Source organism: Canis lupus, chromosome 17 (genome assembly GCF_003254725.2).
Source record: "Canis lupus dingo isolate Sandy chromosome 17, ASM325472v2, whole genome shotgun sequence".
Classification (NCBI taxonomy): Eukaryota; Metazoa; Chordata; class Mammalia; order Carnivora; family Canidae; genus Canis; species Canis lupus.
In genome coordinates, this window is record NC_064259.1 from 6463749 (window position 1) to 6491508 (window position 27760).

Consider the following 27760-nt stretch of genomic DNA (forward strand, 5'->3'; position numbering starts at 1 on the left):
CCTTCAACAAAGTTAAAGCCCTTTAGTACTGCTCATTTTGTGTGAGCCTTCTGCTTCCCCACCCCATGTACATCCCATCTCATCCCATTGCAGTGCTGGCAGATTCTCTGCCAAAACCTCATTGTTGGCATGTGGGTTCTCTGCCATTTGCTGTTGAGAACCCAGACTCGTGCCTCCAGGGGGAGGACTCCGCGTCTGGGAGCTGGGGTTGGTAGGCCTGAGCGCTGAAACCACAATGATTTTCCCATTATGGGCATCTCAAGTGTGGTCTCTCTTCACATCAGCTTTATACTCCCCTCTTTTCTTTTCTTTCTTTTTTTAGGTTTTATTTATTTATTTGAGAGAGACACAGCACAAGAGGGGGAAAAGACAGAGAAGATAGGCAGACTCCCCACTGAGCAGGGGCATGCAGTGCGAGGCTCCATCCCTGACTCCATCCGAGGACCCTGAGATCAGGACCTGAGCTGAAGTCAGATGTTTAATTGACTGAGCCACCCAGGGCCCCAGTGATCCCCACTTTTCACATGTCCCTATCTGGTAGGAATGTGTTGCAATAATATGTGCTGTCCAGAGAACAGAGGTCCATGGCAGCTGTAATTCTCTTCCAACTCTGGCTTTCCTGGTCTAGGCTTGCATATCTTCCTATGCCTGAATCTGACCTTAATCACAACCCTCTGGCCAGGTATTCACTTCCTTGCTTCTCCTGCAAAGCTCCCAGAGGCCTGACACTGGCCTTCAGTTTGCCCTTCATGGAAGACTTCTTTATTGAGTCACACATTCAACTCCCATTTTCTTCTCTTTTCTTTTTTTTTTATTTAAAGATTTTATTTATGGGGCGCCTGGGTGATTCAGTGGTTGAGCATGTCCCTTTGGCTCAGGGCATGATCCCGGGATCCTGGGATCGAACCCTGCATCGGGCTCCTCACGGGGAGCCTACTTCTCCCTCTGCCTTTGTCTCTGCCTCTCTCTGTGTCTCTCATAAATAAATACATACATACATACATACAAATGTACGTACGTACGTACATTATCTATTAGAGCGAGCAGAAGAGGAGCAGAGTGGCGAGGGAGAGAGAATCTGAAGCAGACTCCCTGCTAAACATGGAGCCTGATGCAGGCTTGATCTCAAGACCATGAGATCCTGACCTGAGCCAAAACCAAGAGTTGGATGCTTAACCAACTGCGTCCCCCACCCCCCGGCACCCCTCAACCCCCATTTTCTTGGGGTTTCATTTCATCCTGCAAGCCAGGCACTGCACAAACAGAATAAGATAGATCTAATTCTCACCTCTTTTTTTTTTAAGATTTATTTATTTATTTATTTATTTATTTATTTATTTATTTATTTATTTATGATAGAGAGAGAGAGAGGGAGGCAGAGACACAGGAGGAGGGAGAAGCAGGCTCCACGCCGGGAGCCCGACGCAGGACTCGATCCCAGGACTGCAGGACCGCGCCCTGGGCCAAAGGCAGGCGCTAAACCACTGACCCACCCAGGGATCCCCTAATTCTTACCTCTTAAAGGGCTCTGGGAGTGGGGTGAGAAAAGTAATTGGGGTACAGTGTGATGAGAACTCCAGTGCAAGTCAGCTCCAGAAAAAGGTATCTCTCCAGTGTGGGCTACAGGTGTATGTGTTAGGTGGGTGTATGTCAGGATTGAGGGTTTGGAGGATGGCTCAGAGTTAATAAAGTCCCAACAGATGGGGCATTTGAGCCAGCTTCTGACCAGGACAGCAAATTTGCCTGAGTAGCTGTCTAGCAGAGCAGAAGAGCATGGATTTATCGTAGGTCTTTGCTTCCTACTAGGACAGTGTGGAGCTAGTAACCTGCCCTCTTCACACCTTGGTCTCTTTTTCTGTAAAACAGGAATGATATTGCCACCTCAGAGCGTTGTTATGAGAACTAGAGGAGATAGTCTCTATAAAGCACTCTACACATTATCTTGATAAAAACAGGGACTAGTTCATTCATTCAACACATACTGTGCTGCTAGATGCTGAAGAACCATAGTGAGCTACAAAAAAAATTATCTAATTGCCACCTCTTGGTGGTTGAACAGTAATGGATGTTGGTGGTGGTATCTCTGATAGGTTGACAACTTGATGCTCCCTGTTGGCTTGTCATCTGGCACCTTGTCTTCATGGCTGACCCCCACTTTTGCCCTCCTCCCCTCTCTGACTTGGGAGCCATCACACCCCAGCCTAGACTGACCCCCTCCCCGCTCCTGACCCCTGCTCCCCCACTTCTCCAGTTTCCTGCCTTCACCCACTGATGCCTGTCCCCTCACTGCATCAGGGGTCTGCTTTGTGGTTTGGCCAGGCCTACTTGCCTTACTTCTTAGGTTTTTCCAAGCACTTTATAACTGTGACCAGTAATCCCAACAACTACCTTGCAGGGCAGGTCGTATTAGTCCACATTTATAACGTTAAGTCTGAGAGAGGGGAAAAGTATACTTGCAGGAGCCCACTCAGTAGTGTCAGAACCAGGCTTTTAACCCTGGTCTTTTCTACTGCAAGCCTGTTCTCTTTAGCCAGATTGTAATCATACTTTGTATCAGACAAAATCTTAAAAATTATCCACAAAAACGGGGAATGTGTGGTCATGAGATTTGAAGACAGTATTCTTAGACACAGCTTAGTGCTTGCTTATCAAAGCCTCCAGCTCCTGGTTGTGTCTATGTGGGTGGACACACCTGTCGTACCCTGAGAAGGTACTGGAATGTGTGGGGGGACATACTTGGACATACAGCTCTCCCTTGGTAGTTAAACTTCAGGTATCCAGAGGTGACTCCTTAGCAATCCATATATCACAAGAATTGTCTGGACATAGACTTTCTGAGAGGTAGACAGATAAAGTAAGTTTGTAAGTTTGTTGTTGGTGGGGTTTTTTTTTTTTTTAGATTATTTGCTTATTTGAGAGACAACGTACGTGTGCATGCACGAGTGGGATGAGGAAGGACAGAGGGAGAAGGAGAGTGGGAGGGAGAAGCAGACTCCCCACTGAACAGGGGTCCCAATGTTAGGCTCGATCCCAGGATCATGCCCTGAGCTGAAGGCAGATGCTTAACCCACTGAGCCACCCAGGTACCCCTAAAGTATATAAGTTTTTATGATGTTCTAGAGTCTTAGGGAGCTTGGGGATACTTCTGATGTATGAGTAAACCTTTATGATATATGCAACATCATCACTCTTTTTCTTTTCCCTGTTCCTGAAAATTTCAAACATTAAGTCTGCTGCTCATCTGGGCAGTCTCTATCTTGGTAGGACCCAATGCCTAACATTTCATATGGCCACGTAAACTTTAGGGTTGTGGTGGTGCCTGGAGTCTGAGAACTTGTCTGGATGTCACAGGAAAGAGGATGTGTGCATATTGATAGAAAACCTTTGTACATACAGACAGTGTCCACCTTGTGAGGCTTGTTCAATCAAGCCCTAGGGCATCCTTGGCTTTTCTGAGGAAGTGCATAGTATGATGGAGAGTCTCCGAAAGTCAGGGGAACATGGATCCCCCGGCCCCGAGCCAGTCACCTCTCTATATGTCGTCTTCTCCCCAGAAGTAAAGGCTCTTTTCTCGTGGATTATATTCCATTGAATTGCAGTCTTGGTTATGTGAAAAGGCAGACTTCATTTGTCACCCTTTTACTTGATCAGGTATTGTATAAAATACCTGTATGAACAGGTGAAGAAAGGCTATTTTTGTTTGATCACCTGAAAGTCACCTTGAAGATGCTGAAATACGTAGTTCTAAAGAAGGTTTAATTTTATGTCAAACATTATATTCCTGCTATTTATACATTTTGAAATTGTACAGCTTCAGATTTGCCTCCCTCCACTTTTTAATTGATTCAAGAAATCCCTGGTCTAAAGAATAAAACCGTAATTTCTTTCTTAAAGTCTGGCCACAGTTCTGATTGTGTTGAAAAGAGGAATGCCCTTTATCGTATTCCTAAGGGCTGTGAGAGTTCTGATTAACATGCTTGGCATGAACACTTTCAGCAGTGTTGTCACATGATTCCACCACTTAATTTGTGCAGGGTTTTTTTCTCCCCAATCAATAGTGGTATTTCTTGGTTGTACAATTTAGTCTTTTGACAGGTTTATTTTTAGTCTTTCACAGAGATTCGCATAGGTGAGAAGCACTTCTCTGTTTCTCCTCCACACGTTTATTCCCCATGATGCTTAACGCTGGATTTGCTCTATATTTCTAGTGCTAATGTTCTGCACCTTTGAGAGAATGTGGAAACTGGCACCAGCACCATCCTCACCTGATGGATGAGTTGTGTGCCCTCATTGTCTGCAGGCAGGAGTGCTATGTGAACTCTACGAAGAATGAGGACATTTCTCCTCTTTTGGGGTCTGTTTGTTTAGGCTCTGTTGTAATGGGATGCCTGAGCACATTATTAACTTCTCAGATCAAGATTTTTCTTTTAATTTTCTTTTTTGCAGAGTTATCCCATATATACTTCAGTTAAAAAGTCAGTGCTAGGAAAAAAAAACGAACAAACTGTTTTTGACAAACTGACTATGTTCATGGAATCAAGGATTTAATACTGTTCAGATGGTCAGCCCCAGACTGATGTGTGGATTCATTGCCATCTCTATCACATGCTCCCCCTTCCTTTTTGCAGAAATTGACGAGCTGATTCTAAAACTCATAAGGAAACGCAGGGGACCCAGAATAGCCAAAACAGCCTTAAAAAAGAATAAAAGTTGGAGGACTCATACTTCCTGGTTTCGAACTCACCACAAAGCTATAATAATCAAGACAGTGTGATACTGACACCAGGATAGACTTACAGATCAATGAGACAGAATTGAGAGTCCAGAAATAAACCCTTACACATAGGCCCAGTTGATTTTTCAACATGGGTGCTAAAACAATTCAGTGAGGAAAGAATAGTCTTTCTAACAAATGATGCTGGAACAAATGGATGATAGCCACAAGCAAAAGAATGAATTTGGACCCCTACCTCACACCATAATCAAAAACTAACTTAAAGTGAATCAGAGACCTACATGTAAGAGCTAAAACTCAAATTCTTAGAAGAAAACATAATTATAGGGACACCTGGGTGGCTCAGTGGTTGAACATCTGCCTTTGGCTCAAGTCATGATCCCATGGTCCTGGGATCGAGTCCTGCATCGAGCTCCCTGCAGGGAACCTGTTTCTTCTGCCTGTGTCTGCCTCTCTGTCTCTCATGAATAGATAAATAAAATCTTAAAAAAGAAAAGAAAGAAAGAAAACACAGGTATAAAATCTTCCTGACCTTGGAGTAAGCAATTGCTTCTTTTTTTTTTTTTTTTTTAAAGATTTTGTTTATTTATTTGAGAGAGAGAAACGGAGCATGAAAAGGGAGGGGGAGGCAGAGAGAGAGAAGCAGGCTCCCTACTGAGCAGGGAGCCCAACATGGGGCTCGATCCCAGGACCCTGAGATCAGAACCCGAACTAAAGTCACATGCTTCAACAACTGAGCCACTGAGGCATCCCAGCAACGGTTTCTTAGATATGACATCTAAAGTACAAATGACTAAAGAAACAATAGATAAATTTCATCAAAATTTTAAAATGCTATGCTTCAAAAACCTTTAAAACTATCAAGAATCCAGCTGGCTTGCTTTTGCTTTCAGATAAAGTCTGAATGCCAACACGAGTCTATCTGGCCCTTCTACCACTTGGTCCACTTCATCTTAGCTGCACTAGCTGTCCTTATCTCTGTAGAGGATGACCACAGCCTCCACTTTCCTCTCCAAGCCTCTGTGTGCCGTCCCTTATTCTCCACCTATTCCTGCTTTCAACTTGAAAACCCTCCATCCAGACTCCTGTGGTTTCCTTCACTTGGTTCTTTGCTTCTTAAGTACCTGTGTTCTTGGTTCAGGTCATATTGATTGACATGCATTAGTTCTTTCATGGTTCAGCAGTGCCTCATTTCCCAAAGGATGGTGGAGATGAGACTGTCCTCATGTCTTGAACATCCTCTGGTGAGGGCACATGGAAGGAGCATCGATGGGGGAAATGGAATTCCCTTCTACTTTCCTTTCTCCCTAACAAGCTCTGCATCTTAAAACTAAATCACTTATTTTCATCATATTTCTACTTCCTCTATTATGAAATGGACTGGCTGGGGGCTTCTCAATAAATAATTGGCCTGTGAACTCTGTTCATGTTTCATCCCCCCTGTTTGCTTACATCTGCCAGAATTTCCAGCGCTAGTATGGACAGCTCCTTTTCACGCTTGGCTCGGGGCTTCCAGTATCATCTGTTCAATAGTTGATCATCCATTGGATGCCTGGGGTTTCATTGACGGTCTTTGCCCTTAAGAAGCTGAAGAATGGAGTTCCCAGTTGTGCAGACTCAGCCATATTCTCAGCTGACCAAGCAGATGGTCTATCCTGAGGCTAAGCAGTTAAGGTTCAGTGCTTTGGCCCCTCTGCTGGGCTAATGGGTCAGGAAAGGAAGTTCAACACCTGTGATGGACCAGGTCTTCATGCCTGTTGTGACTCAGACCTTATTATAGTTACCATTTTACTGGGTGTTGTTTTCCTGTTTTCCAAGGAAGAAATGGAGGCAGGGAGCTTAGGTATCTTGCTTAAAATAATAGGTAAAACATTGTTTTTGGGTTTTTCTTGCTTTTTAAAGTGCTGCCTTTTCTAACACATATGTTACCCTTCTTAGTGAGCTCTGCTTTTGCCACACCAGGAGCTTCTTGCCATTACCAAGGACGTAAGGCTTGTAATTAAGTAAAATCTGTAACTTCCAGATGGTTTCATTCTTTCAGCCAGTTGGGGGATGCTGGTTTGACATTTCCTTCTCCAGCCTGGTAGGTGGCATTTACAAATTTTCTGGGTATGAATTTTATGTCCGTATTTTGGTGTGCCGATAGGTAACATTTCTCTAATTAAAAAAATAAATAAGATTGGCTTTTTTAAAAACTTGGAATCTGGACAGAATTAAACACAACTTCTTGACCACTTTTAGGATTCACAGATTCGCCAGAGTACAGCCTATAGTTTACATCAGCCTCAGGGAAACAAAGAACACGGGACTGAGCGGAATGGCAACCTATATAAGAAGAGCGATGGGTAAGTGGTTGTGTCACTAGAGTTTAAATGGTGGTTTAGCTCCTCTGTGTCCAAAATTGCTGAACTCTTTTTTTTCCCCCCATTTATCTATAAGGATCCGAAAAGTGTGGCAGAAAAGGAAATGTTCAGTTAAAAACGGTTTTCTGACCATATCCCACGGCACCGTAAGTATTCTCTTTTAATTCATGGTTTGCTATGGTGAAGCGACAGCGGGACACAGGCCACTGTGCATGTTATGGCCTTGAGGATGGATGCCTTTTTATTTTGTAAGATTTTTATTTACTTATTCATGAGAGACAGAGAGAAGCAGAGACATAAGCAGAGGAAGAAGCAGGCTCTTTGTGGGGAGCTCAATGTGGAACTCGATCCCAGGACCCCAGGATCACGACCTGAGCCAAAGGCAGATGCTCAACCATTGACCCACCCAGGTGTCCTGAGGTTGGATGCCTTTTAAAGTCCTCCCTACTAGAAGGATCCCTTTTGGGGTCCTTCTCGATGTGGTGCATCTGCCCCCAGTTTATGCTTCTCTAGCCAGGGAGAGCCTTGTGTCATTCATTGCCCAACAGGGTCAGGAAGACCTGATGAGCCAGATGGTCTTTATTTAGACCCTGGCAGCTTCCAGAAACAAACAGCACACCACTTCCCAGCTGTCGGGAAATTGAACATCCCACTCAGGAAGATCCCTACTTTTCCAGTAAAGGAGAAGCGCGTAAGTGATCAGTACTCTGGGAATTAAAATCCAAGAGAAGAGAGATTTCAGTCACTTTATTATAGAAATCTAACACACTATGCCCAACCTCAGTCAAGTCCTTTTCCTGTCATCCTGTGTATGAGTCCTTGTAAGAAACTGAGGCCCCTATGTGGAGCCTCTTAAAAAACCAATCAGAATAGAATGACTTACTAATCTTTCAGAGACCAAGAATTTTAACCATGGTTACAAACAGCTGTTCATACCATGGGCTCTTTCCCACAGTGGCTTAGGCATATTGTCACCTTACCTGGTACAGCAGAATCTGGTAAATACCACACAGGCAGGTAGACATTTCTGAAAATGTCTAAAGCCTTAATTGTTGCTTTATTGGTGCTAATGAGAACACTGGTGATGGTCAGCATTCTTGTTCCCCAAGCAGGAGGCCTGTACCGAGTGCATACGAGCAAGCCTCAGTCCCATGAGTGGATGGGAGTGGAGGGACCTGGAGTCTGTCATCCTTCCCCTCCCTCCCCCCATTCCTCCCAGTTCCCCTGGTGACGGACACAGCTGGGCGGGAGCACAGATGTCTCTCGACAGGTCATGGCTCAATGTGGGTTCCAGAGAAATAGCTCTTCTCAGTACTCAGGCATCAAGAAACAGTGGACAACCCCACTTGAAGGCTGGACCCATAATGTGGATTGAGTCCCACAGGGGGCCCCTTCATTTTCCCCAACTCTGCTTTGGGAAGAGAGAGAGAGACAGGGCCCTAGCACGCATCAGTTGTCTGCAGGGATCTCTTTGGACCTTTGCCCCACGGGATTGAATGTGTCTTTTGCCTGGGCAAATAGAGATCATTTCTCTTTTCCAAAATCCAGCCTTCACTGGCCTCCTTTGTGGTCATGACATCACTCCTGGGGCCATGCATTTTGGATCCTGGTGTGATCTTTCCATATAAACATCCCTGAGTCTCAGGGAGGAATGATATAGACTCTGGGAGGCAGATTTATTTAGTCACTATGCCTCTTTAAAATTAAGACCACAGGGATGCCCAGGTGGCTCAATGGTTGAGCGTCTACCTTTGGCTCAGGGCCTGATCCCGGGGTCCTGGGATCAAGTTCTGCATTGGGCTCCCTGCACGGAGCCTGCTTCTCCCTCTGCCTGTGTCTCTGCCTCTCTGTGTGTCTCTCATGAATAAATAAATACAATCTTTAAAAAAAAAAAAATTAAGACCACAGACTGGATGATGACCAGGGTTCCCTCCCTGCTCTAAACACCTGTGATTCTGTGCTCTGCTTTCAAATGGTTTTCTACTCAGTTGTTTGTTTTAATTCAGGTGTACTGCCTCAATGCAGAAAATTTCACAGAGTAACTGAGTTTCATTTGGGGACTGTTGACAGCTCTTAAGTTATTTGGTATATTTTCCTCATGAAAGTATGTTGCTAGTCCCAGGGCCTCGGCTTAAGCCAGTGAGTGGTTCTCCCTCTGAGACAGAAATGAAAACCGGCTCACAGTGTAAACTTGGGCTCACATCATTTCTGTTGCTTGAGCTTCTCCCTAGAAGACGCAGAAGCTGTTTCCTTTCAGTGTTGGTGGGTCACTCCAGTTTTTGGCGAATAGTACCGTTATAACTAGCTTTAATGCTGACAGCTCACCTTGTCACACAACTTGCATATTTAATAAGTGCTTTGTGTTTGGGGGATCCCTCTCTAGGGAATCTCTGCACACTCTATGATTCACCCTGCCCTTTGCAACCTGGGCTGGGAGCTGCTGGAGCAGCCATTGCCTCCAGCGCAGAGGAGTTGCAGGTGAGAGCTCTGACCCTCTGCCTTGCCAGGGAAATAAGAGGGTTACTGTAGCAAGAGCGATGTATACATACAACACAGAGCAGTCCTTTCCTCCTTCCTTTGTGTGTATTCTGAATGCTCTTGGAAGGCAGAGCCCTCCACCCCCCAACCCCCCAACACACACACGTGCCACTGCACCTACATGGTGTTCACATGTGGTCATGGGAATTAACCTCTGCCCAAAAAGGGATTTGTGCCTTTTTAAACATTTTGTTTGGATTTGGCTCCTTGTGTAGCTTACATTTGTAGCCAGCATCTCCTTGAGAAGTTAATTTATCATCAGGGGAATGGAGGACAATTGTTCAAAGACCAGACTGAGTAAATGGGGATCTAAGAGCAGTGTCTGGCACTTGGTGGAGAATCACATCTTTACATTGTAGAAGCACAGGCTGTCTTTGCTCCATTTGGAAAACTAGCTTCTTCCCAGGAGGCTGGCAGCCCTTGGGAAAGGAGACTGTTGTGTTCTGTATTCTAGCATAGGGGACGGTGATAACATCCGGAAGAATTCAGTGAAACCCGTAGTTGGTATTCCCCATTAGCCAAGGTCAATTGTGTTTTCTGGCACTAGGCAGAAGTGATCCTTGGAACAAAGTAACTAATTGAGTATCATCTTTGTCAAGTGCATCACTGCCACACTGCCAAAGGCTGGGGACTTTTTAAGTTGGAAGAACTGTCCACTGGTTCTTATGTAGTTTCAGTTTTTTTTTTTTTTAAATGATCATCAATCATGAAGAGTACAGACTTCCTATTAAAAGCCTGACAAATTGGGAAAAAATAGAAGGGCATTATTAAAATGAGAGGAGCTCTAATAATCAGTGCCTTCAGTCAAACACAAAATCTATAATAGATCTCTAACCCTGCCTCTTCCTTTCTCTTAAGCCAGAGCTTTTCAGATTACGCTCTCAACGAGCACTGGTATCTGATAAATTCAGTAGAGCTGTTCTATAGCTGAATTCAGTGATGACACCATTTCCCCCAAATTGCAGCAGGGGAGGGAATTTAAAGGAGAAAATGCTCTCTATTTAGAAATTTTCTCCAGGGCAACCTGAGTTGCTCAGTGGTTAGTGCCACCTTCAGCCCAGGTTGTGATCCTGGAGACCTGGGATCGAGTCCCACATTGGGCTCCCTGCGTGGAGCCTGCTTCTCCCTCTGCCTGTGTCTCTGCCTCTCTCTCTCTCTCTCTCTCTCTCTCTCTCTCACTCACTGTGTCTCTTATGAATAAATAAATAAAATATTTTTAAAAATTTTTTTCTCCCATAGACTTCTTTCTTTCTTTCTTTCTTTCTTTCTTTCTTTCTTTCTCTTTCTTTCTTCTTTCTTTCTTTCTTTCTTTCTTTCTTTCTTTCTTTCTTTCTTTCTTTCTTTCTTTCTTTCTTTCTTTCTTTCTTTTTTTTCATAGACTTTTTTCTTAAGGCTTTGGTATCAACTACTCCTTAATCTGGATGGACAGATAGCAAACAGCTATGAATGTAAAACCTACAAGCTGACCATCTTAAGCAGTATCAGCTGTTCTGAGTTTTGTGGACCTACTCTTATAGCTATTACTTTTAATGTGTAGCCACATTTGTGCCTTTATAATTATTCCTACTTCCCACTATAGGCACTGAATATTTTCCCATGTTCTATGGTGTTTGTACACTGTGAAGGACACTGTCTTTGATGGTAGCTGTCTCGGTAAGAATGAGCAACTTTCCCCATGGCACAGGGAAAATGAAAGAATACAAGTTATAGGGGATGGAGAAGGGGTGGTATTAGTTCATTGACCTTCTTCATTGCACTGAAAGATACCCACAGATATGTCCAGGTTCATGACTGCCTTCTGCAGAAAGCCAGGAGCAGCAGTTAAGAGCTTGTGCTCTGAGGCCAGGCTGCTTGGCTCAAATGTTGCTTCACTGCTTCCAAGCTTTATAAGGTCCATCTTGTTATTTAGTCTATCTGGGCCAGTACCTTTATAACACTGGAGCAGTTCATATCTCAAAGGTCAGAAGGATTAAGTGAATTATTTTTTTTTAATGCTTAGAACAGTACCTGCCTCCTATAGGCTGATCATCATAATCATTATTATTACAAATAGATGAGTAAATGTAACTACTCTTATTATTCAGAATTACCTTCTTGTGCATGAAAGTATTTCTGTACACACCAACCCCTCTTACTGCTTCTGTGCCTAAGACTCAATGGACACCAGCAGTTTGGAAGTAGGCCAGGAAAGTCCCCTAGATGCATATGCACAGGAGTTAATGAGATAGACACCTGCTTTATGTGGTAAATTCCGTGATTGCATTTTGGTGTGGTCTCCCCCTTGGCACTATAGAAATACATCATTCGGTGTATTGGTTCCTGGATGAGCCAGGTACTTCTATTGGTAAAGATCCAAAATTGGATTGATGGTACTTTCACTCAGAATTGTCAAGGTTTACAAGATTGAACAGAGTTTGAAGTTATTTAATACTGATTTCTGATGATCCAAGGATTCTGTTAGGCATCTATGACTGTGGAGAATATCCAGTGACTTTCATATAAGAGATGAGCCCAATGTGGCCACAAACCAGTTGAGTCTGGTCCACCCTATTGATCCAAACTTCTGCTTATCCTACCTTTATCAAACCCAAACTGTTCACACTGCAAGGATCCATCCTGTTTTAACAGAGACTATGCTCCCTTACCCTGACTTTCTGAGTTTAGTGAAAAGAGATCTACAAATGAATGAAGGTCTCACAGGTCTATGGGTGGACATGTGTGTGTTTCTCAATGAATCCCAAATCCAAGCTTTTACAACCTAAAAACATGGCTGGTAGCCAAGGTAGGGTGAGTAAGAGGTTGAAGTGTATGACATTTTATTTGATCTTTCCCTCAGCAGCTTGGGAAGTGAGTAAAATAAGCCCTTTCTTATTTGGAGATTTCCCCAAGATTTCTGAGAGACATTTTGCCATTAATAGGTTTTTTTTTTTTTTGGGGGGGGGGGTTCCTTCTAAATTGTCTTAACATTTGATCTTTGCTCTTTTTTCAACTAATTGTGGTGGTTTTTGAAACGGTAATAAAATACCCATTTTGGGCAGCCTGAGTGGCTCAGTGGTTTAGTGCTACCTTCAGCCCAGGGTGTGATCCTGGAAACTTGGGATCGAATCCCACATCGGGTTCTCAGCATGGAGCTGCTTTTCCCTCTACCTGCGTCTCTGCCTCTCTCTCTGTGTGTGCCTCTCATGAATAAATAAATAAAATCTTTAAAAAAATAAATAAATAAAATACCCATTTTGACACCTCTCTGACAAAAATGTATTGTGATCTTTTGTTGCCACTGTGCTCAGGGGACTCAGGGTACTTCGTAAAAAAGATGAGTTTTGTTAAAACTTGCACTTAGAATTATCAATTATCTGTTGTGACTTCAAAAAGTAGGGAAAATTCTTTCTCTTGTCATTGTTATGCTGTGAGATTCTCTTGTCATTATTGTGCTGTGAGATTCTCTCCTTGGAAATGAGTGTTTACACTGAGGAAAACACTTCTAAGATCACCATAAATTGAGCTGGGTGCCCAAGTCACCCAGCCAACCATCTGTGTCATCAGTAGGAATTGGGACAGAATGTCTCAGAGCGTTAGCCATGGAGCATTTGATCTCAGGGAGCCCACTGCCATCGACCTCAGAGCTAGCATCACATGTCCCCCTGGCCAGGTGGGTGTGTGGGCCACCAAGCGTCCCTCTCAGGGAGTGGCAGCTGCCCTCCCCATGGGAGCTGAGATTTAAGGACATGCTGTGTTGTGCCTTCCTACATAAAATCTGCCTTCTGCGAGCTGTCTTTGCAAACTAGCAGAAACCCTGTTCTTGCTGTATTTTAAAAGATTTTATTTATTTGAGAGAGAGAGAGCAGGAGCAGGGATAGGGGCAAAGGGACAAGCAGACTCCCTGTTGAGCAGAGAGCCCAACACAGAGTTCGATCCCAGGACCCTGAGATCATGACCTGAGCTGAAGGCAGACACTTGACCAATTGAGCCTCCCAGGTACCCGATGTTCTTGCTGTATTTTAAAGAGAAATGATACCATATGATTTTCCCCTCCTTCCCACACATCTCCCTGTTTCTCTGTTTTTAAACAGGCTAACCGGCCTCCTGCGAAGCTCAACCTATTAACCTGCCAAGTGAAGACCAACCCCGAGGAGAAAAAGTGTTTTGACCTTATTTCACGTAAGTTTATTTCTCAGTACTCTGCCACAGAGAAATGATTTTAAATTCTCAGCTAGGGCATCAGTCCCATTTCACAGAATTGATTGCCAGGGAGAAATGCCTTCATTTGATGTGACATACATGCTCTCTCTTTCCACTCATAACGGCTTGCTTGCCAGTGTCTCTGCAGCTTCAGACCTGACGCTAAAGGCGGCCCTGCTCTCCTCACAGGCCCCTGTAAACGAGATTATAGTAGATCAGCCCTCAAGCCTAAAATCCCCTCACTTAACTAAAAAAAAGGACGATTCTGTTGTTAGAGTTTCCATGGTTTGGGTGATGTTAGAAATGTTGCACAACTAACATGGTGAGGTCTTCAGAAGGGCCCTGGAAACTTTGGTTTTTGAAATTGTTTTGTCTTCCCCACCACAGAGTTTGTCTTTCTGCATCTGTATGCTTTTCCTTTTTGTGGCATACACAAAAGAATCACCGCAGAACCATACGAAGAAGGGAAAAGACTAGTGGGTCTTAATGGAAACGAGATTGGCCTTTTGTGCATGGTACTTTCGGGTGGCAGGGTTACAGTTTGGGGAAAAGAAGGAGCCAGATCCCCTTTTAGAGTGTGTGTGGGCGGGGGGGGGAGGTCATAAGGGATTTGGGCACAGGATTTGAGTTTGTAGAGGAAAAGCCTAGACCATGCATTTTAGGAAGGTGAGCACTGTCTTGTGTATCTTAGTATCCAGAGCATGAGGTGTCTGCTTTTTTAAGATGTCTGTTGGGTCATATTATTGGAACTTATTTCCTCTGTGATGTATTGCTCACAGCAAGCTTAGGAGGTGATTATTGCCACCTCCACTTCTCTGGATGAGGAGACAGAGGCCCACAGTTCACCCCCGTACCCTATTGTCCCCATTGTAATGCGCCCCGTACTGAGGTGGGGGAAGAGCCTTGAGCAGTGTGATATAAAGGCTTTGGGCATTGTTCTGTCCTTCGAATTCTAGACTTAATTGTAAAATAAAAATCGGCTTTGTCCTGCTTCAAACCCCGTGTCCCTACTTGGCTCAGGAGGGCCACAAATTTGTTTACCCCTCTTCTGCTTTCAGATCCGTCATTCACACAGGATAGTGTAAACATGCAGAACTGACCATATTTAAAATGGGATCTAGGGTCACCTGGGGAGCTGGTTGGTTTAGCATCCAACTCTTGATTTTTGGCTCAGGTCATAATCTCGGGGTCATGAGATGGAGCCCCTGAGGGCTCTGCACTCAGTGGGGAGTCTGCTTGAGATTCTTTCTCTTTCTCTCCCTCTGCCTGTACCCCCCTGAGCTCGCTCGCTCTGGTTCTCTCTTTCTCTGACTCTCTAAAATAAATAAATAAATGTTTAAAATAAATAAAATAAAATAAAATGTGATCGCTTCTGGGGTTACCTGCCTCCAGAGGTTTTATGTGAACAGAGAACTTGATGTCCTAATCTGGTATCAAGAGGCTGGGGACCACTTGGAGGCTTTAGGCCATTCCCTTTTTCTGAAGTGATAACTCGTGATAAGCAGGGTGTCACCCTTCAAGACCTGATGGGCCCTTAGTAGTTAACAAAGCTTGCCCGTGTGGTGCACACACTGAAAGGCAGATGTGAGCATTTCTCATCACTTGCCCCAGTCCCTCCAGCATCCCTGCGCCCCCCCCCCCCCCCCCCCCGTGAGAGCAGGACAGAAGCATTTATTACACAATTGTAAACAACTCCAAAGCACTCCCCATTTTTAACCACAGGTCAGGCACTAAGGAGGGTCAGTGGATGGATGGTAAGTGTGCCTCACTACCTACCAAGCATGAATTATTGCATTCCTTGGACATGTGGGAAGGTGAGCCTGTGCAAATCTGGTTTTGTATGAACGCTCTGGCAAGCCAGCATTTGCCAAGATTCCATCAGTATCTTTGCTCTACTACCTAATGCATAATAAATACTTCAGGCAAGGGCTTCCCACCCCTGATCCCCAAATGGGCTTACTGAATTTGGTTTGAGGAGCTTTTGTAAATTGGCCAGAAACCATTGTCATTCTTTGTAAAAAGCTCTTGTTTCTTCTTCCCCGCACTGTCCTTTAGTGGGCAGAGTGAATCCCAATCCTACCAATTTTTCATCCTAGTTTTCAAAAGGTGCTACTCTCCTGGGAGGAGTTGTGAAGATAATGCTTTGTCACCGTGCTGTGTGGGTTTGGTCGTCACAGAGAAGCCAGAAAACTGGCCAGGAATCATCTAGGGAAAGGCTGCCCAGTGATGAAGCCCTGATTTGTTGAGCTCCTCGAGAAGATTGATGCTTGGGTCCGGGTCTTGTGGGGCCTGACACAGGAAACGAGGCTGTTACCCTCTCCGTTCCTCCCCTACCTGCTGGCTGGGCTGGTGGGAAACGTATTACAAAGATGCATTTGAGCTCTTTAAACATTTGGGTGCTTGGAGGAATAAAAGTCAAGCTGCATGGTGTGCAGTGAGGAAGATCCTTCAGCTGTGGGTCTGTCAGGCCCCCAGAGTCACCCTCACCCTGTGAAGCCGCCCCAGAGTGACCCAAAGAGCCTGGAAGAGCAAGAGACGGACAGCAGGCTTCATTTGGTTCCCTGCAGGGCCCTACTTTACCATTCTTTCTGCCACCAGAGATTCCTCGCTCTGTACAAGCTGCACGTGGGCCTGGGCTTCTCAAGGAGAGCGTTGTTCGTGGCACAGCCGGCTCTTCAGGAGCTTGTCCAGCTCTGCTGCCCTCACATCGACCCTACCCTTTGCAAATTCAAGGCCTGCCCCATTGTTCTCAATCACACAGGCACTCTTGGCAGGATGGAAGGTACAGGAGAATTTGGAGATGGCCTGGGTCAGTGCCCTGAATAGGACAGACCCACAGAGAGCCAGTCTCTTTCTAAGTCCACACACTGGGTTTTGTGGCCAGTTGGAGCCCAAGCCTAAGGCAGAGAGACAGCCCTTCCCGGGCCCCAGCTACCATCTTCTCTTGCTTTTTCTTCTCTCTCATAGTTGAAGCTGCTAGAAACTATTCTCGAGTTTGAAAGCATCTCAGGAGCGTCTGTAGGAGATAAATTCTTATTTGGAAGTTTTCACAGAGCACTTCACCTGCTCCTCACATTTCAGAATGTAGCATTGGCCAAAGGAAATGGGCTGCCCCTCCGCCACCTTGACTCTCCTCCTTGAGCCATGGCTGGTCTGGCCAGGAGACAGGTCAGTGAGAGTCCCAGCCTCCAGCATACCCACCAACAGCACAGCTTCCTGAGAACTCAGAGACCCACCCAGTGTGGGGTGTGGCTCTGCCCCTGTGGGTCCTGCCTCCGGGTGAGGCCTTTAAAGTCAGGGCAGAAGGTGGGAGCTGGGAAAGGGCAGTGTTCCCCTTTTTCCAGCACTGGTAGTTCAGCATGGCTCAGCCTCTAACATCTGAATCGTGTAATTCGGTTCATTTTTCTGAACTTGAAACTGTTCTTAAGTCCCATTCCTCTCTGCGGTAACAGGGTGGGGTGTAGCAAGGGTGTAGTTATAATCCCCCAAGTGTCAGGATGGGAAGCAGCATGTGGGACCATGAGTCGGAAACCTTACTCCTCTGCTGCTGGCTGCGTTTGACCTTTGTCACTTACCCACCCTCCCTGGACCTAGGTGTCCCTCCAGCCAGCTCACCAGGAACCGCTCTCAGGACCAGCGTGCTTCCGGGGGCATAAAGACCACTGCTGGAAGATGATGTGTGAGCTTATTCAGAGAGGCACGGAGGGTTTTGTGTGTCCCCAAGGACAGTCACTGCTCTGCTGTCTGGAGAAGTTGGGTCTCCTCCCTTTATTCCGTTTGGTTTTAAATTTAATTTCCTTTTTGGCTTTAGTTTACACTGAGTATAGACAGAATTTCTGAATATCTGCTCCCCACCATGACTTGTCTAGTAGTACATGGTACCAACTATGTGTACTGCTTTCAGAACCTGGAAATTAACATTGATGATGATGTTCACTAAGATTCTTACTCAGATTATATCAGCGTTTCCCCTGGCTCTCTGGGACTCCCTGCAGGATCCTGTGGTTGGTTTTTACTTTATCTTTGTATGCTACAGGCTGTAGCAATACCAGAGCCTCACCTCGTCTTCCATGACCTTGATACTTGTTTTGAAAAAGATTAATCAGTTTCTTGGTTCAGTGCCCCTCAACTTGGGTTTCCCTGATGTTTCCCCACAATTGGACCAAACTTCTGCGTTTTTAGTGAGAATAGCACATCCCATGCCCCTCGTCTTGGCTCTGCACACAGGGGTCAGCAGTCAGGCACAAGCTTTGTAGTCATTGCCGTGTTTGCACACAGGTTGTGTGTGAGCATACAGCTTGTGTCCCATCATCACCTGGCTGTTCTGCTTTGTTCTGTAAATACAGCACCTCCACAGCCTGTTAGAATGTCTCATCTTTTTCTAAAAAGGCCAGAAAACTTCTAAGATACTCATTTGGAAAAGGCTTTTTTTATTCAAAGGGCTGTAGCAATTACTTTTGGGGGCCCAACTTTGTAGCCAGTTAAAAAAACAAAGCTTTTGAAAAGATGATGGTTTCCATCACAGGATAGCTTCAGTTTGGGGAAGCCTCATGTCTTTTATAAACTGGGATGGAGATGGCAGATTTGTGAATTTGGATATCAAAGCCAGTCTCTGAGCAAGGGCAAGCAAGGTGCGGGAAGGACATGAGAGAGGGCCCAGTGATCCACAGATCATTCATTTCCAGCAGAGAGTTGAGATTATTCCTTGAGGTTAATTATAAACCACTTTCTGCGGGAATTGTGTGCAGATTACTGCACGGCCTCACAAGTGACAAAACTCCTCTTGCCGTGCAGATGACAGGACGTACCATTTCCAGGCAGAGGATGAGCAGGAATGTCAAATGTAAGTTACTTGGGAGGTGGGCCTGGGGGCCAGGACCCTGCAGCCCTTGGGGATTTAACACAATATCTCTGATTTTTCTAGTTGGATGTCTGTGCTGCAGAACAGCAAAGAAGAAGCTTTAAACAATGCATTTAAGGGGGATGACAATACCGGGGAAAATAACATAGTCCAAGAACTGACAAAGGAGATCATCTCCGAAGTGCAGAAGATGACGGGCAATGACGTGTGTTGCGACTGTGGGGCGCCAGGTGACACCCCCTCCCTCCCCGCCCCCGCTGCTCTTGGACAGTCACATCTCATTCCGATTCGGAGTCCAGTCACCAATTTTCCCTTGTGCTGCAGACCAGGGCTGCCCTGAGGTCGCAGCTGCATACTGGGCTGTGTGCAGACTGCGTGGGAGGAGGGTGGGAAGACACCTGCCTCCGGGCCTCGAACAGGCCCATGGAGCTGAAAAGATTTAAAGCTTTTTGAGAAATGAAAACGGAAGCACAGAAGGCGGCTGAAACCAAGGTCATGTGTTCATTGTATCAGCTGTAGGGGTGGCTTTTCTCGGGATTTACCCCATCCTCCCTTTGTGCTACTTTGTAGACTCTAAGCCACTGTCTAGCCTGTGATGCTGGGAGAGCCATTGTCTTTGTTAAGTGTGGGTTTTCCTGTATGGAAAACGAAGGAACTGGCCCAGAGGGTTTTCGGGTCCCTCCCAGGTGCCACATTCTGTGAAATGAGAGGTTTATTTCTGCCTTTTCATGAAGCCTCTCAGGGTCTTCATTTTTTAATCGACATAGAGTAACATTGTAGATTTTAATCGCTGGTATTTTAAAAGCTTAAAGAGTGGCTTTCTTCTGATTAAGATGAAATGGTGCTGGGAGGTTGGGAGCTTTGGAAAAGCTGCTTCTGGACATTTACAAAATGAGAAAGATGGTAGAATGGTCAGTTACCATTTTCATTCTTCTAATTTTCTGACCATTCTTACAAGAAACAAACACAACAAAAACAGCGTGGGCAGTTGAGAATTGCTGGGTGTTTCGTGTTGCCCCAAAGGCTGTATATCTGGGGGTAATTTGAGGAACTGCCTCAGAGTCTCAGACCCACTAAAAATGACCTGTTGGCAGGAGATGAGGGAGTGATAAGTAGTGAATCATGCTTTTTCTTAAGAAAAGAGAAGGATGGTGCAGCACTTGGACTTTTAAAATGCTTCCAGAAAGAAGTCAAAGCTATGGACATTTCTGTTTGCAAATGCTGAGACAAGATGGGTGACGTGACACTTGGTATAAAGTAGTCAAAACGCACTCATACCTGCCAAGAGCATGAATCAGCCAATACGATAGATGTGAAAATGCAGATGCCCAGAAGTATTTCGGAATGGATTACATTTTTTGTAACTTGAACATTTAAAAAAAGAACTTGACAATCATCTAGGGACCCAGGTTACACTGTTTGCCTGCAGTGAGTTTCTAAAGGCAGCAGGCAGTTCGAAAGAGAATGGTACCTAATAAGGGCTGTGATAATGTGCTCGAATAGATTTTATTTTGAATGCCTCCTTTTTAGTCAATCTAGCACCTATACATCAGGCACTTCTGGAGTGTCTGCTGTGTGGCCCACACATAGTAGGATGCCTCAGTGAGTAGGTAACTGCTCTGAGAAGCACGGTGACACAGTGCCAGATGACGTTGGGCCTCGGCCCAGGCAGGGCTGTGGTCTGGTTCTCCACCCTCTTGAGCAAGGCCCTTCTCCTTTCTGCACTGTGAAGACACCTGTCCTGTTCACCTGCTGGTGCCCTTGTCTGTGCTAAATGAAGTATTATATATCAGTATCTGTAATTTCTGAGGCTCTTGTGATACAGAACTATCACTGCTGCTCCCAAAGTGCTGAGCACAGAGTATGGCATCGGCACATAGTATGTGTTCTCCATCATTACCATTAGCATTTGGTGAACATAGAGACGTGGTTTTTTTTCCTTAAGATTTATTTATTGATTTATTCATGAAAGACACAGAAAGAGAGGTAGAGACATAGGCAGAGGGAGAAGCAGGCTCCTTGCAGGGAGCCTGACTTGGGACTTGATCCCGGGACTCTGGGATCATGCCCTGAGCCAAAGGCAGACACTCAACCACTGAGCCACCCAGGCATCCCCACATAGACAGCACTAGACTGGGGGGGTTTTCTTTCCCCTTTGCTGGTCTGACCAAGGTTGGCGACCTGCGTGGTCTGTGCTCAGGACAGCCCTCAAAAGCCTACGCTCACTAGAGGGCACTGTGGCCTGTTTATTCTTGGACACAGCACCTGTCACTTGGGAGTTCTTAATGAATGGAAGGGTGGGCAGGATAAATGAGTAAATAAATGGAGGAATGGAATGAGGGGGAGCAGACCCGTGCATGTGTGTGTATTGTGCGTAAACCGGTGCTATTGTGAATGAATGATGAATGAGAGCTCCAGCTGTGTTAAGGATTGAGAAAATGCTCATGCTCAAAACTCCACATGCAGTAACTCCAGGAAAAATGTTGTGACCCCGGCCCTCTACTTACTGCAAGCTCCAATTTTCCCTGTTCTCTTTGGCAGATCCTACATGGCTTTCCACCAATCTGGGCATCCTGACCTGCATTGAGTGTTCTGGAATCCACCGGGAGCTCGGGGTTCACTATTCCCGGATGCAGTCCCTCACATTAGATGTCTTAGGAACATCTGAGCTGCTGGTAACTCTCAAGTCCTTGATTTTGAAATGGAAATGAATAAGCTAAAAACCAAGTTTTTATTTTGGTATTCAAATCCATTTTGTCTTCTTGAAATTCCACTGGGCTGATGGTTGTTGATTTTTGCCAGATGGGTTTGGCCAATTAGAACCTCAGTGATTCCTCCTTCTTAGCTACTAGTAGTTGAGGGCACTTTTTGTTGTAAAACTTTATTCTTAAATGAATTAAGTGAAGTGATTAAAAGGAGGGCTAAAAGGAGGGCTTGAGACTATTGGGAGACTGTGGACTAGGATGGTGGCACTGTCGAGCTTACTTCATTCCTTTGCCACATGCGGAACGCAAAGCCCAGAGATAATCAAGGACTCATTCCCCCCAAGTCACCTGCAGATTCCTGCCAAGTCTGTGGTCACCTTTTGGCTCAAGCCTCTAGTGCACTTTTCCCTGCCCCCTTACTATTACCCTTTCGGGGGAGATACTGGTCTTTGCTTTCACTGCCTTTGTTTCTAAGGAAGGTTTTCATTCTTGGTTCAGTGAGAACACATAAGCTGTGCAGTGCGATGTCCATTAAGACTGAGAGGTTGAAGCATTTTCTGTGAAGTAGCATCCAGTGTATTGAGACCAGCCCCACTGAGGGAAAGGCACATCACACTAGGTGTTTCGGGGCCACCTAAAAGGAAGCTTTTGTGAACGGTTTTCAAAATTTGCAATTGCTGGTAGGAGCAGTGTTAGAAATTCTAGGTGTAGCTGGGCATTGGACAGTGAACATTAAGTGGTTACAGATTGCTGTTGATTGTAATGAAAAGTGCAATAGTCTTGACAGAAAATCAATTATTGTGGTCAGTATAACATCTCAAGGGGCCATAAATTTTCTTGATGACTGCCCTAGAACCAGCATGTCTGAGCTCACAGTGCATTTTGAACTATCTTGTCAAATCCTTCCAGTCTTTCCAAAGAATTCCTTTATGGTCTTGAAAGACAAAGTTGGGAGAAACTAGAGTGAATTCTGGTCTCCCGGTTAGTAATATTCTTGATTATTTAAAGTTTAAAACTAAGCTGGACTTGGCAAGACTCAAGCAGTGTATTCTTGGATCGTCAGTGTGGTTATCGTTAATGTCGTGGTACATTCCTCCTGTGTCTTAGAGCCATCTGTGTACAAGTGGAATCCTGGGAAGCTGATGATGGCATAAATTTGAGATTCCCACAGTATATTTTCAGAGAAACACAAATTCTCAGAAAGCACTGGTAAACTAAGGCAGTTACTGTACTGTCCTACTGGTTTTCTCAAAACAGTGGGCAATGTTAAGTGACTTCTGGTGAAATAATAATTGCTTATTTTGTATGAGGTACTTCCCAGAGCACTTGGTATATATTAGCTCATTTCCCCTTCACAACAACCCAATGACCTTGGTATTTATCCCCACTTTACAAAGGAGGAACTGAGGCTTAGAATTCATGTGCCCAAGGTTATATAGTTATAAAGTGCCAGATCTGGGACAGGACCCTTTCATCTGATTCCAGAGCTTGCACTTAACCTCTGAGGAGCCCGGGCCATAACTGGCCTTTGTAGTGGCTTGTGTGCCTGTGTAGTGAGCATGTGAGCATTCACTGCTGTCACTCCTCTTCCCCCATCTGCCATCCCCATCCCTGTACCCTTCCCCATAAAATGTTTAACAGCTTTTCTGCATGATGTCATGATCTCACTGTGGCCTTTTTGTCAAATCTTTGCCATCATCAGTAACCAGTGTGAGTTACCGACTGTGTGGTGAGAAAGAGGTGCTGGGTAAACACACCCTGTTATACAATGAGCTCACCTCACAAATGGTGATTGTCCATGACTTCAGAAACAGAATAGTAAAATGATTAGGAAGTGATGAGTTTTGACTATTTGTTTTTAATACAATTTGTGTAATTGTCAGTTCATATAATGTAATTTTACTAATGACTCTCGTGAGCTGGTAGGAGCTTGACCCCAGCACATCTGTTATACCTGCTTAAATAGGTCTCAAAACCTAAACATGGGCTAAATGAGACTCTTGCCTACTAAACAGGAAAAGGCCAAGGAAGGTAGAAGGGAAGATGTCTACATCTCAGTGAAATGATGAGATGGATTCTGATGCTAAGTTAGAATCTTGGTCTCTATCTCCCAGAGCCTCTGTCTACGCATGCTCACAGGAGTTTAACAGTTGGCCAGCTGTCAGCCCTGATGGAGCTGTCAGGCAGAGCCTGCTCATTTAATACCTGCAGGTATTTCCAGAACCTGACCTCTGCTGTAGTTCCAGGCTCTCCGTTGTCTGTCTCTTCCTCAGTGGTTACAGAAAAATAGAGGGGAAAAGGGCCCCAGATCTTGTGAGGTTCACTCCCATCCCCTGCCTCCCCCTCAACCCTGCCTGTGTGGTCATGTGGTTCATGCTCATGGACGGTGGGCATCTCCCCACCCCCACCCACTGGGTGCCAGGATGACAGCCTGACATCCTGTCCAGAACCCTCACTGCTCAGCTGTTCAGTCAAGCACTACGTGGACAGTGTGTGTCAGGGGTTAGGATTCATTTGTAAAACATGAGTTCAACCCTTTTTATTTTTTTTTTATTTTTATTTTTTCAACCCTTTTTAAAAAAGATTTATGTATTTTTTAAAGTTTATTTGAGCTTAAGCGGGGAAGGGGGCAGGGAGAGAGAGAGAATCTCAAGCAGACTCCATGCACAGCCTGGAGCCCAACATGGGTACGATCCCAGGCCCTGACATCACAACCCTGACATCACAACCTGAGCCAAAATCAAGAGTTGGATACTCAATGGACTGAACCACCCAAACACTCCTTTATTTATTTATTTACTTGAGAGAGAATGAGTGTGCACACACACGAGTGAGGGCAGGAACAGAGGGAGAGAGACGGCCAGACTGCACTGAGTGTAGAGCCAAAGGCAGGGCTCAGTCTCATGACCCCAAGATCATAGCCTGAGCCAAAATCAAGAATCAGACTTTTAACCAAGACTGAGCCACCCAGGCATCCCTATGAGTTCAAGCCTTTTTAAGGCATCCTAGTTCTTTTGTTCTGCTTAGACTGTTGGATGCTTGAATTAGAGGCTCTCCTGAAGCCTTGACACATAGATGTCTCTCTGTGTGTGTCTAGAATTATGTCTGGAACATAGTAAGAACTGTAAAGGATTAGCTCTCCTTATTCCCTACTCCAAGATGACCTTAAATCCTTTTGGAAGAATAATCCCCGTGTCCTAGTGTGTGTGTGTGAATCCGCAGGAAGATTCCAGTGTGCTCGTCTGCTGCACGAATGAACCTGTAGGATGCGCAGAGCAGTGACGTCAAGCTGTTTGGTTGAGTCGTTCCCGATGGTATGTGTTCTTGCACAGCAGATGTTGAGGAAACTTCTCCACACCCTGTTAAGAGGGTGAACTGGAAAGTAACCTTGAGTGTCTCTATGGGAGCAGCCTGGGCCAAATTACTTTATGGGCTCAGACATTCTCTGTCCTTGAGGAAAATCAGATCTCAGGATGGTATGCTGTGACAAGCAGGGATTTTCATTCTTGGCTGGCATGGTGCTTCTAAACAGACAGACGCTCGTCACATAGAATGTCACTCCTGTCCTCCCATATGGCCTCCTTCTTCGTGATAAAAAGCTTTTTGCTTAAGCTTGTAAATTATTTTCTGGTCTCAGGTTTGCACACAGTTCTCTTGGATGGTATGCCATGGTAGCAGTTTCACTATTTCCTTTCTTATTTTGGTTTCAAAGCATGTTTGATTTCTAATATTTTTATTAACTGAATGGGTTTCAGCGGCATCCATGAAGGTGGCCGGGTAGCAGTCATCTTTTCTTCCCTCCACCTGCTTTTAGAAATCATGTCTCATTCAGCAGAAAGAAACCAGGTACATGAAGAGAAGTCATGCCCTTTGAACTGGTACTCTAGCACGTACTGCTAGATATCTTTAGATTTTAAAGCAAACCTGCTTTCAGAAATCGTCCTGAACAAAGATTTTAGAAAGATAAGTTTCCTCCCTAACATAGATCATCATTTCAGCATTGATTTTAGTTCACATGTAAAACAGCACCAGTGGTACTAGGGTCCCTGTAGCCTATGATCAATTTGACACCACCATTTGGCATGAAATTAATAAAGGGAAATTTGGAATTATGAACTTGATGTTGAGTCAGTAATTTAAAAATCTTTTCCATCAAATTGAAGCGCAGGGTCACGCACCTTAAGTGCACATACTGCTGGCTCTGGCCTGTGTTACCTAGCTTTGTCCTGCCTCTCCTCTCGAGACATTGTTAATAAGCTAACAAGCTGTCCAGCATAGAGCAGGTTGGCTGATGGCCAGGTCTGAAGGAGAGCCCAGTGATGGAGGCCTGCAGAGACGAGAGCTTCCTTACAGCTGGAAGCGCTGTTTCACATGGGATTAAGTTAAAGCCACTCCTAGGAAGCTGAAGGCAGCAAGAGGTGTGGTACCAGCCACCGCTTAGTGAGCACCTGTTACACTCAGGCCTTGTCCTAGGTGCTCTGTATCTAACCTAAGCAAGAACACTGTTTTATAAAAAGGGGCTGGAGCGGTGAAGCCAGGAATTACACTCTGGACCATCATACCCCAGAGCCTGTGTTCTGTTCTATAAATTACATCTCAAACTTTTTTCTCAGCCACAAACTCTATCAGAAAGAGATTGAGGGGCAGCTAGCTGACTCCATTGGAAGAGTTTACCACTCTTGATCTCGGGGTCTTGAGTTTGAGCCCGGTGTTATAAAGATTACTTAAAAAAAAGTAAACACCAAAAAAAAGTTGAACACCAAAACATACGTATATATAAAACAATTTCTAACTACAGCAGTATTACTGAGAAGTATATTATATACTTTGTAAAATATGTCAAAATAGAATGTTTAAAGCCTTGGATGAAAATATAATTTTTTTTTAATGAAAATACAATCTCCGTGTTCCCCAGAGGTTTTTTTTTTTTTTTTTTTTTTTTGTGCTCCCTCTTTTGGAGGTAAAAATTTAGAGCTCACTGCATTCTTAGCTTGGCCTGCTGGGGTCCAGTGCCTTCCCTTCCCTGGGCCTTAACCCATTTGTACATTGTCATGCTCTCTAGCCTTCCACCCTTCTGGGATGTGAGTGGCCCAGTAAATAACATTCCATTTCCCTGCATGGATATGGAACCAGGTGAGAGATCAAAAATCTGCTTTGTTATTGAGAAAAGCCAGATTAGTTGACAAGGTTCCCAAGTTTGGTAAAGTCTCAGGCTCGGGCAGGAGGAGCCCATCGCCCCTAGGATGGCATCCTATAGGTACAGTGGGGCTGAGACCCTGTCTCAGAGAAGTTCTTTCTCTCATTTGCCCACTCCTCCCCTTGGGGGGGTGGTGCAGAAACAGAGAAGAATGTCACAATAGTAGATATGCCTCCACCTGGAAACATGAAGACGGGCAGGAGATTTCCCCATCCTCACCCCAGACTCTAAAACAATTTCTGAGTAAAACTCAAGCCCTCTCGGTGATTCTGTGGACCCTGCACAGGTAGGTGCTACAGATCTCCAGAAATGTGGGACTCCTGGTCCTTGTGCTCAGGTGCTTCCATACAGTGAGAGAGAGAGACACACAGGCTTCCATGTAAGGCAGGTGAGATAAAGTGGGCATCTTGGCCAAGCAGTTGCCCTGCTGGTGTACACCTGCCGTGTCCATACTTGTAGTGCCCAGTACAGGCTCCTTTCCCAGCCCTCATCACCATGCATCTCTTTTTATTCATGTCCCTCTCGTTAGACTGAGCTCTCTCTCTAAGCAGGGTCCTGTCTCATGCTCAGCGCCTAGCACTCCTGAGAACTCACTGTGCATTTGCACACTGACCCAGGGCTGGCATTGGCTTTGCTGAGTGATATAGCACTTAAAATGCCCCAGACGCTCCTAGATCTGATCTGGCCCCATGTCTGCTTCAGCACAGCCCTCAAAGTCCTCTGGGAATGGAGGACGTGTGTGTTGGGGCCTGCTTAACACCAGCCATCCTGCTTCCTTGGCTCCTGCCCACTTGGCCTGCATGGGACCCACGTTTTCTTAACATGACCCTGCAGCCTCCATCTGCAAATGCTTTGCTTTTGTTGATGATTCTAAAGAAGTTCTCTGCAGGCTGAAATATTCACTGGAACTTGGCAAAACTGTCAGGCGGCACATTTCTCTGCATTGGATAAGTGTGACGCACGGATGTGGTGGCTCCCTGGACCAGCTGTCCTCTGGTAAACCAGCCAAGTCCAAGCAGAAGGGAAGCAGCTTTCCGATTCCTGGGGAAGTCTCCTCCTCACGCCCCCCTCCCATCTGCGTACCACAGACTCAGAGGCATGTGGGCCCCTCACTCACAGAGGGGTGCTGTGGCTTGTTCTGTTACTTACCCTCTGAAAACGGCTGTGCTTAGCTAGGGGACG

The 27760-nt window shown here is 45.2% G+C and overlaps 1 protein-coding gene across 8 annotated transcripts in view; it reads left to right on the top strand.

Annotated features, from left to right (window-relative positions):
- ASAP2 (ArfGAP with SH3 domain, ankyrin repeat and PH domain 2) overlaps nucleotides 1–27760 on the top strand; it is a 173800-nt gene that overhangs the window by 116728 nt on the left and 29312 nt on the right. For all 8 annotated transcript variants that reach the window (XM_025454713.3, XM_025454716.3, XM_025454718.3 and 5 more), the window contains exons 10-15: nucleotides 6977–7080; nucleotides 7175–7244; nucleotides 13707–13794; nucleotides 18610–18658; nucleotides 18740–18906; nucleotides 21218–21351. In XM_025454713.3, the coding sequence (XP_025310498.1) occupies nucleotides 6977–7080; nucleotides 7175–7244; nucleotides 13707–13794; nucleotides 18610–18658; nucleotides 18740–18906; nucleotides 21218–21351 (612 nt within the window). The remainder of the gene's footprint in view (nucleotides 1–6976; nucleotides 7081–7174; nucleotides 7245–13706; nucleotides 13795–18609; nucleotides 18659–18739; nucleotides 18907–21217; nucleotides 21352–27760) is intronic.